This window comes from Podarcis bocagei (assembly GCF_964188305.1).
Source record: "Podarcis bocagei genome assembly, chromosome: 7".
Lineage (NCBI taxonomy): Eukaryota > Metazoa > Chordata > Lepidosauria > Squamata > Lacertidae > Podarcis > Podarcis bocagei.
The window spans coordinates 4,552,250-4,562,382 of record NC_138132.1 but is presented as its reverse complement, the minus strand read 5'-3'; the positions used below and the strand labels follow the sequence as shown (position 1 = coordinate 4,562,382).

The 10,133-nt window shown below is 49.5% G+C and overlaps 1 protein-coding gene across 1 annotated transcript; it reads right to left on the bottom strand.

The window, feature by feature from the left end:
* Positions 1 to 6: 6 nt before the first annotated feature.
* Positions 7 to 3,656, bottom strand: LOC308590609 (uncharacterized protein). Its single transcript, XM_081200806.1, has 3 exons — positions 2,194 to 3,656; positions 2,014 to 2,103; positions 7 to 155 (listed from the first exon to the last, which is right to left on the bottom strand). Exons 1-3 carry the CDS (start codon positions 2,261 to 2,263, stop codon positions 61 to 63), a joined length of 255 nt encoding a protein of 84 aa, XP_081056932.1. The 5' UTR covers positions 2,264 to 3,656; the 3' UTR covers positions 7 to 60.
* Positions 3,657 to 10,133: the final 6,477 nt, after the last annotated feature.

The following is a 10,133-nucleotide window of genomic DNA, read 5'->3' as shown; positions in this document are numbered from 1 at the left end:
TCAGTCTGGGACCACGTGAATCCTGAAGAGTGGCAGGTTACAAACAGCTTAAATAAATACTCACAAACTGACTACGAATCCGACAGTGGTGGCAAAGAAGAGGAGGGAGACGGCCAGGAGGGCCACAGCTGCATAGTAGGTTTGACGCCTCGGCCCTAGAAGAGAAACCCGGGAGGGGATGAACTGTGGAACTCCCTCCCACAGGAGGCAGGAATGTCCAACTTGGATGGCTTCAAAATCGAGCTGGGAAATTCGTGGAGGAGTAGGAGAGGGCTGCCAAAGGCTCCTAGCCACTGTGGCTCTGCTCAGTCTCCACAGTCAAGAGGCAGGAAACGATTCTGAATCCCAGTTGATGGAAACTGCAGGAGTGGGAGAGATCCTGCTTCCTGGTTTGCCTTTGGGGCATATGGTTCTTAAAAGAGGTCTTATGGCTACCTGCCGGGGATTCTCAAGTTGTGATTTCTGCAATGCAGGGGGTTGGGCTAGAGGACCCGTGGGGGCCACCTTCCAAATCTACAATTCTATGATCCCTCCCCTAATAATAATAATAATATAATTTATTATTTATACCCCACCCATCTGGCTGGGTATCTCCAGCCACTCTGGGTGGCTCCCAACAGAATATTAAAAACACTATAAAACATCAAACATTAAAAACTTCCCTAAACAGGGCTGCCTTCGGATGTCTTCTAAAAAGCTGTGGATGGGGGGGGGGGAGGGAAGAGGAACCACGGATCTGCATCTCCAGAACAAATCAGCTCACGGCAATATTCATGAAACACCATGCTGTTTCCAAATTAGAACTATGAAAGAAATGCATTTGTGAGGGGCAGGGAGAGGAGGACACTGAAATAATAATAATAATAATAATAATAATAATAATAATAATAATAATAATAATAATAATAATAATAATAATTTGTTATTTATACCCCGCCCATCTGGCTGAGTTTCCCCAGCCACTCTGGGCGGCTTCCAACAGAACACTAAAATACAATAACCTATTAAACATTAAAAGCTTCCCTAAACAGGGCTGCCTTCAGATGTCTTCTAAGGGGGCAATGACAATAAAGATATTATTATTATTATTATTATTAATTATTATTATTACTAAAAGTTTGGTAGTAATTTTTCTCTTTGACATCTGGTGGGAGGGCCTTCCACAGGGTGGGTGCCACCACCGAGAAGGCCCTCTGCCTGGTTCCCTGTAACTTGGCTTCTCGCAGCGAAGGAAACACCAGAAGGCCCTCAGCACTGGACCTCAGTGTCCGGGCAGAACGATGGAGGTGGAGACGCTCCTTCAGGTATACTGGACCGAGGCCGTTTAGGGCTTGAAAGGTCAGCACCAACACTTTGAATTGTGCTCGGAAACGTACTGGGAGCCAGTGAACTCAGCACCAAAACAGAGAAGTGTACAAGAAACCTCCTATGTATGCAGAACATTTAGTTCCTAAGAGTTCAGAAGCAGGCGCTGTCGTTATGCTTTTGTTTGAAAGATAACCTACCACCCGCCCTTTCCTAAATGATAGCCCAAAGCAGCAAACAGCATCACTACTGGAATAATAACTAAAGCATTAAACACAAGAATCGCCTCCTGGGTCAAGCCATCTAGTCCTGTAGACACTTCTTTCATTACCCAAACGTCCCAGGGAGGGTAACAGCAATTAGAGCACCATATTTAAAACAAACTACAGTCACACAAAAATAAGTTGGGTCCTTAAGAACACACACAGCCAGGGTCAAAGCCAGGGGGAAGCATCCTCTGGAAGCTGTGCAATGAGGGTGCCACAGCTTAGGGGCCGCCACAAAGGAGGCCCTGTCCTGCTGGACCACCCCAGAAGCCTCTGAGGGGAGAGGAACCACCAAGAAGGCTCCCTCTGCCAATCTCAACACCTGGGAGTTTCTGCAGGTAAGGAGGTGGGTTTTCAAGCATCTTAGCTCTAGTCCTTACTGGCAGGAGGTCTTCCTGGCAGTGGCAAGACCTACCTCACCAGGGCAATACTCAGCACTCACTTTTTGCAGGCTCTAAGCTGCTGGGGGCCTTTTCTTCCTCAGGCCTGGCCCCCTGGACGTTCTCGTAGGTGAGCTCCTCCTCAGTTGTCTCTGGAAAAGGAGACGGGAGTGAGCAGCAAACTTTGCCGTAGTATTGAAAAAGCTGCAAAGCCGTTGGAGGTTTGGACAGACAGAAAGTACCTTGCCGCTGGATCTTCTCCAGAGGAACCTTCCCGAATCTCAGGTCCGCGTAGGTCACATCCTGAGACATCCTGGGGATGGGAGAACCCGGGTCACTGCTCTTGTGGCACCCGAGAGTGACTTATGGTACTTTGGAGGGAAGTCACTTGGTCTCTGCTGAAAAGGGGTTTCATCGCCGCTGGTTCCAGTAAGCAGAAGTTTGTGGAGACCAGGTGGAGTCAGCCATGCTTGAGTAAAAACCCTCCCTTGACTGGGCTGATGTCATTTGAGAAGGGAAAGTCTTCTCTCATCTCTAACTTTCTCTTCACTTCTGTTTCCCTGGGGGAAGCAGGAGGCTGCTGAGATTGGCAAGTGATTCTTCCGATGTGTAGTTTTTGAGATGTGCTGTAGAGTCTAAGAAGAGCTTGCTTTGGGCAAGAGATGTTGGACACCATATAATGCTGGAAGATTGGGAAAAGCTGTGGAAGAAAGTGATTAAGTTTACTGCATGTACTGTGTTAAAAGAAATTATTATGAAAATGATGTCTAGATGGTACTTAGCCCCGGTGAAATTAGCAAAGATCTGTCATACAAATTAGCAAAGATCTATCATAGGGACACGGGTGGCGCTGTGGGTTAAACCACAGAGCCTAGGACTTGCCGATTGGAAGGTCGGCAGTTCGAATCCCCATGACGGGGTGAGCTCCCGTTGTTCGGTCCCTGCTCCTGCCAACCTAGCAGTTCAAAAGCACGTCCAAGTGCAAGTAGATAAATAGGTACCACTCCAGCGGGAAGGTAAACGGCATTTCCGTGCGCTGCTCTGGTTCACCAGAAGCGGCTTAGTCATGCTGGCCACATGACCCGGAAGCTGTACGCCGGCTCCGTCGGCCAATAAAGTGAGATGAGCGCCGCAACCCCAGAGTCAGTCACGACTAGACCTAATGGTCAGGGGTCCCTTTATCCTTTACCTATCATACAAATGATAATCAATGTTGGAAATGTAAAGAAAAAGAAGGTACTTTTTATCATATGTGGTGGACATGTCCCAAGGTGAAAGACTTCTGGGAAAAGATTCATAATGAGTTGAAAAAAAATGTTGAAAAATACATTTATTAAGAAACAAGAAGCCTTTCTACTTGGAATACTAGGACTGGAAATGCCCCCAAAAGATGTTAGACGGTTTTTGTATGCCACTACAGCGGCAAGACTTTTATTAGCCAAAAACTGGAAATCACAAGAAATACCAACAATAGAAGAATGGCAGATGAAGATGTTGGACTTTTTGGAGCTGGCCGACCCGACTGGAAGAATCCGCAACCAGAAAGAGGAGATACATGAGGATTGGAGGAAATGCAAAGAACATTTAGCTAAATATTGTGATATAAGATAAATAGAAAATTCTTGGAAATAATAAATAGGCTTAGGGGTAGAATAAGAATACGTGATAGTAAATATTAAGGATTAAAATATTAATAAAGGAGAGGAAGTTAGTAAAAGAAAGGAGTTAATATTATTAGAAGCATGAATTTGGAGAACTGTTATATAGGTGACATAACGAAATTCAGTTACAGGGGTTTTGAGGAAGTCAGTTATGAATGAAATGAGAATTAGGTATTTGAAGAAACAATTTTTCTTTGTGTTTAATGTATTGTAGTGTAATGTGTTTTTCCAATCCAACCCCCACCACCTTGACCGGACGAAGGAACTCCTGTTTTGCAGGGGGTTGGACTAGATGACCCATGGAGCCCTTTCTTCCCACTCTACAATCTGATGGGTCTGCGGAAAGAGGGCGAAAGGGCTCCTGCATGGCTTCCACAGTTTGTTATGTGATTTTTGTGATAAATGTGGAAAATCAATAAAAAATTGGGGGGTGGGGGTAGAAGAGTCTGCTGGGCCAGGCCAGTTGCCCATCTGCCATGGCATCCTGATCTCACAGAACCCAAACACAGGAGCCCTTTCCCCTGCAACGGTGGAGAGCAGAGCATTGCCGTTGTGGCCAATAGCCATCAATACCTTTCAACAATCAGGATTCGAACACAAAAGCGCTTTCTCCCCTCTTGTGGCTTCCAGCAACTGGGATTCGGAAACATTGCTACTGCCTCAAACTATGGCAGCAGGGCAGAGCCATTCTGGCTGGTAGCCGTCAGTAGCCCTCTCCTCCTCCATGAAATTCCCTTGTCCTCTTTTAAAGGATGCGGGTGACACTGTGGGTTAAACCACAGAGCCTAGGACTTGCCGATCAGAAGGTCGGCGGTTCGAATCCCCGCGACGGGGTGAGCTCCCGTTGCTCGGTCCCTGCTCCTGCCAACCTAGCAGTTTGAAAGCACGCCAAAGTGCAAGTAGATAAATAGGTACCGCTCCGGCGGGAAGGTAAACGGCATTTCCGTGCACTGCTCTGGTTCGCCAGAAGCGGCATAGTCATACTGGCCACACGACCCAGAAGCTGTACGCTGGCTCCCTCGGCCAATAAAGCGAGATGAGCGCCTCAACCCCAGAGTCGGCCACAACTCGACCTAATGGTCAGGGGTCCCTTTTACCTTACTAGGTTGCCTCCCGTTTGAGGGGTTGGAATTTGGAAGGGAACAAATCTGTAGATTAAAATTTAAACCTCCTGACCCACGTGTGGGAGAGACAAAGAACAAGCGACTGGGAAGCCTTTCAGCAGAGTAAAATATCGAGTGTGTTTTTCAGCTTATTAAGAAGCTTAGGAATATTATTGATTTGATTTGTATACCTCCCTTCATCCAAAGATCACAGGGGGGGTTCACAATAGGCTATTATTATCTGTTGATATTTCCCACAGGAGGTTCTACAGCTTAACTATGCACTGCATGAAGTCCTCTTTCTTTAATCTGTGCTGAATCTTCCAGCATTCATTTTCATTTTCCACGATTTCTACTACTGTAAAGGTATAGGTAAAGGGACCCCTGACCATTAGGTCCAGTCGTGACTGACTCTGGGGTTGCAGTGCTCATCTCGCTTTCTTGGCCGAGGGAGCCGGCGTACAGCTTCCGGGTCATGCGGCCAGCAGGACTAAGCCGCTTCTGGCAAACCAGAGCAGTGCACGAAAACACTGTTTACCGTATTTTTCGCCCTATAGGACACACTTTTTCCCCTCCAAAAATGAAGGGGAAATCTGGGTGCGTCCTATGGGGCGAATGCAGGCTTTTGCTGAAGCTTGGAGAGCGAGAGGGGTCAGTGCGCACCGACCCCTCTCGCTCTCCAGGCTTCAGGAACACATCCGCAGCCTAGGCAGCCCTACGGGAGGTCCGGCAGGGATGTCTAGGCTGTGGATAGCAGCCTGCTGCCCAGCGCGAGGGGCGCCCTGAAGCAGAGCGCCCCCCGCGCCAGGCAGACACCCGCAGCGTGGGGAGCCTTGCAGCAGCCTGCGGCCCGGCGGGCGGGGCGCCGGGCAGACATCCGCAGCGTGGGGAGCCTTGCAGGAGTTCCCCGCAAGGCTCCCCACGCTGCGGATAGCAGCCTGCCGCCCGGCGGATGGGGCACCCTGAAGCAGAACGCCCCCCGCACCAGGCAGACATCCGCAGCGTGGGGAGCCTTGCAGGAGTTCCCCGCAAGGCTCCCCACGCTGCGGATAGCAGCCTGCCGCCCGGCGGGCGGGGCGCCCTGAAGCAGAGCGCCCCCCGCGCAAGGCAGACATCCGCAGCGTGGGGAGCCTTGCAGGAGTTCCCCGCAGGGCTCCCCACGCTGCGGATAGCAGCCTGCCGCCCCGCAGGGGGGGCCGCCCTGATGCAGAGCGCCCCTCGCGCGGGGCAGACATCGGCCAGCCCCACAAGCTCGGGGGACAGCAGGGAGGCGCAGCGCCGCCATCCCGCTGTTCCTCGACCTGGTTCTGTTTCCTGACCTGCTTTTGGGGGGGAAATAAAGGGAATTTTTTTTCCTTTATTTCCCCCCCCCCAAAAAAAAAAACTAGGTGCGTCCTATGGGACGGAGCATCCTATGGGACGAAAAATACGGTACCTTCCCACCAGAGCAGTACCTATTTATCTACTTGCACTTTTGACATGCTTTCGAACTGCTAGATTGGCAGGAACAGGAACCGAGTGACTTCATGCAGTGCATAGTTAAGCTGTAGAACCTCCTGTGGGAAATATCAACAGATAATAATAGCCTATTGTGAACCCCCCCTGTGATCTTTGGATGAAGGGAGGTATACAAATCAAATCAATAATATTCCTAAGCTTCTTAATAAGCTGAAAAACACACTCGATATTTTACTCTGCTGAAAGGCTTCCCAGTCGCTTGTTCTTTGTCTCTCCCACACGTGGGTCAGGAGGTTTAAATTTTAATCTACAGATTCGTTCCCTTCCAAATTCCAACCCCTCAAACGGGAGGCAACCTAGTAAGGTAAAAGGGACCCCTGACCATTAGGTCGAGTTGTGGCCGACTCTGGGGTTGAGGCGCTCATCTCGCTTTATTGGCCGAGGGAGCCAGCGTACAGCTTCCGGGTCGTGTGGCCAGTATGACTATGCCGCTTCTGGCGAACCAGAGCAGTGCACGGAAATGCCGTTTACCTTCCCACCAGAGCAGTACCTATTTATCTACTTGCACTTTTGACATGCTTTCGAACTGCTAGATTGGCAGGAACAGGAACCGAGCAACAGGAGCCCATACCGTCATGGGGATTCGAACCGCCGACCTTCTGATCGGCAAGCCCTAGGCTCTGTGGTTTAGACCACAGCGCCACCCGCGTCCCTCTACTACTGTAAGAAAGGGACAAAAACCTTTCTCTACCATCTTTCCCTGTGCTATGCATCAGTTTATTAACTTCTATCATGCCACCACCTACTCGCCTTGTCTCTAAACTAAAAAGTCCCAAAAACAGCAACCTTTCCTCATAAGGGGAAGCCATCTTGACCATTTTTGCGGCTTTTCTAAAACCTTTTCCACCTCTACAATACCCTTTTGGAGGGGAGGCGACCAGAACTGTACGTGGTATTCCAAACGCAGTCACACCATAGATTGCATAATGGCATTTGGGAAAGTCATAGAAGAGTCCTTAAAATCAGGGATTAGATTACAATTGTGTACACGTTACTGGCAAAAAATGCAGGCTAGGTCATTTTCTGAGTTTGGATTGAAGCTGGTTGGGGGTGAAATCAAAATGCAGTATTTTATAAGAAACATGATAAAGATTGTGATCAATGTGTGCAGTGTGTTTCCCAAACCACCGATGAGAGCACACTGAATGCAGAGTAAATAGACTTGGTCCCAGATGGAGTTTCGGAACTGAGGCAAGTGCTTTTTGAGGTAAGTGCCTAGACTTTGGAATTCCCTTCCTAGAGAAACCAGGCTGGCTCCCTCCTCGCTGCCAAGATCTTATTCCAACAGGCTTTTGGGGAATGACTGCTTGTAATGAGGCGACTGGTGCCACGTTGTTTTTACAGTGGTACCTCGGGTTAAGTACTTAATTTGTTCCGGAGGCCCATTCTTAACCTGAAACTGTTCTTAACCTGAAGCACCACTTTAGCTAATGGGGCTTCCTGCTGCCGCCGCTGCGCGATTTCTGTTCTCATCCTGAAGCAAAGTTCTTAACCCGAGGTACTATTTCTGGGTTAGTGGAGTCTGTAACCTGAAGCATATGTAACCTGAAGCGTATGTAACCTGAAGCGTATGTAACCTGAAGCGTATGTAACCCAAGGTACCATTGTACTATCTTTTCGTTTTTAGAAATCTTATCTATGTCTGTATAAATGATTTTAATTCTATTAATGTTTAATTGTTTTCTTAATGACTGGCCCTGCCTCCCCTTTATGCTTTTAGCTGTTCTTATTTTTATCTGTAAGGCACCTTGAGTATAAATAAATATATACTAACAATAATAAATGCGGGGTGGAAGGAAAAAGCATTTGGGTTGCAGCATTTTGCTCTTGCCCGTCTAATCACAAGAAAAGTAAAAAAAAGCAGACCTTCAATTATTTCAAAAGCTTTAAAAAAAAAAAGTGTCTTGGCAACTTGCTGCTCCCTATGGAGGGAAAGAGGCAGGCAAGAGAGGGCCTCCTTCAGACCTATGAGTTACATTTATTTTATTCATTTATTATACTGCACGTCATCTGAAGATCAGAGGGCGGTTCACAACATTTAAATACAAAATAAGAGCATGAAATACATAAAATAAAAGCAGAAGCAGACCAAGAAACACCCCTTTCCAAAACACATTTACAAGGACACTGAATGTTAGCCAGCCCAAGGCCTAGCTTCGCATTTTGAGCATCTATAAGGTGCATTCTTTTACGTTTAAAAAGATCGAAAGAAGAAGCAGAGCCCTTGTGGCAGTCCAAGCATTCTTACGTCCTCACCACTTCATGGGTTCTCTGGTGTGCGATAAGCTGTGCGCTGAACTGGAAGCCCTGCTCACATTCCGAGCATTTAAAAGTCCTTTTGTTCGTGTGAACAAGTTGATGCCTAACAAGGTTTGATTGAGAACTGAACCCTCTACCACAGTCTGAACACTTGTGCAGCTTCTCTCCTACGTGGCTTCTCTGGTGTGCAGTAAGCTGCGTGCTAAGCTGGAAGCTCTGTTCACAATCCGGGCATTTGTAAGGCCTCCCTCCAGTGTGGATTTTCCGATGTTTAACAAGGCCCGACAGAGAAGTATACCTCCGGTCACAGTCTGAGCACTTGTGAGGCCTCTCCCTGGTGTGGCTTTTCCAATGTACTTTAAGGCTGTTTCTGTAATAGAAGCTCTGCCCGCATTCCGAACACTGAAAAGGCTTCTCTTTCGTGTGGATTCTCCGGTGCACACTAAGGTTGGAGTGAGAAGTATACCTCTTGCCACAGTCTGAGCACTTGTAGGGCTTCTCCCCCGTGTGGGTTCTCTGGTGCGCCTGAAGGCTGGTGCTGTAATTGAAGCTCTGCCCACATTCGGAGCATTTATACGGCCTTTCTCCGGTGTGGGTCCTTTCATGCTCAATCAGCTTCGCCTTGTAACAGAAGCCTTTCCCGCACACTCGGCACACGTACGGCCTCTCGGCGGTGTGGGTCACCTGGTGCACGGTAAGGCTCGACTTGCGCATGAAGCTCTTGTCACACCGCTCGCACTTATACGGGGTCTCCCCCGTGTGAATCCTCCGGTGGTCCGTCAGGGCGGAGTTGCGCTTGAAGCTTTTCCCACACAGCTCGCACTTGTAGGGGGCCTCTCCCGTGTGCACCCTCTGGTGCTCCGTAAGGTTCGACTTGGATTTGAAGCTTTTCTCACACAGGCTGCACCGAAAGGGTCTCTCGCTCGTCTTCTGGGTTCTGCGCACGCCGCTCCCATCTATATGCTCAGATCCTGCTGGCAGCATCGCACAAGGTCCTCCTCCTTCGTGCCTAGGATCACCTGCCAAACCTCTGGCCTCCCCGTTTTCCTTCTGCCTCTCTTCGAGGGAACACAGAGCCTGGCCTGCCTCTTCCTCCTCCTCCTCCTTTACTACCACCTGGAGGGAGCGCAGGACCTCTTCGAACCGCCCCGGTTCTCCCCTCCAGGCAGGATCCGAGGGGTCCGGGGCGCTGCTCCCCCCCAGGGAGAGAACATTGGCGTAGTTCTCCAGCGTGACCTCCTTGTACAGAGCCCTCTGCCACGGGCCCAGCAGGTCCCACTCGCCCGGGCTGAAGCGCACCGCCACCTCCGCGAAGGACACCCGCAGCCCGGAGCGGGACAAGGCAGGCCCTCCGGGAAGCGAAGGCCCCTCCTGGGCCTCCTCGGGCGCCATGGCTCTCGACCCCGAAAAGCCTCTTTCCCCTCAGCTTCACCCTCAGCGACGCTTCCGGCGGAAGCCCAACGAGGACTGCCATAGAGGACGAATGCTAGAGTGATTTCCGGCTCCGCCTTGTGCCCATGGCGGCGCCCAGGTTGGGTGTAAATTCGCTTTTTCCTGAGTCGGTTGACTGTGAGGGAAATAAATGTTTGAGAGCTTTTTTAATACGTTTATTCTGGAGGCGGATTCGCCCCAGAGATAGGA

Excerpts from the sequence above, each read along its gene's own strand:
- LOC308590609 (XM_081200806.1), bottom strand. The coding sequence starts at position 2,263 with ATGTCTCAGGATGTGACCTACGCGGACCTGAGATTCGGGAAGGTTCCT. Across the intron at positions 2,104-2,193 it reads GGAGAAGATCCAGCGGCAAG|AGACAACTGAGGAGGAGCTC; the intron begins GTACTTTCTGTC and ends CTCCTTTTCCAG. Across the intron at positions 156-2,013 it reads CAGCTTAGAGCCTGCAAAAA|GGCCGAGGCGTCAAACCTAC; the intron begins GTGAGTGCTGAG and ends TTTCTCTTCTAG.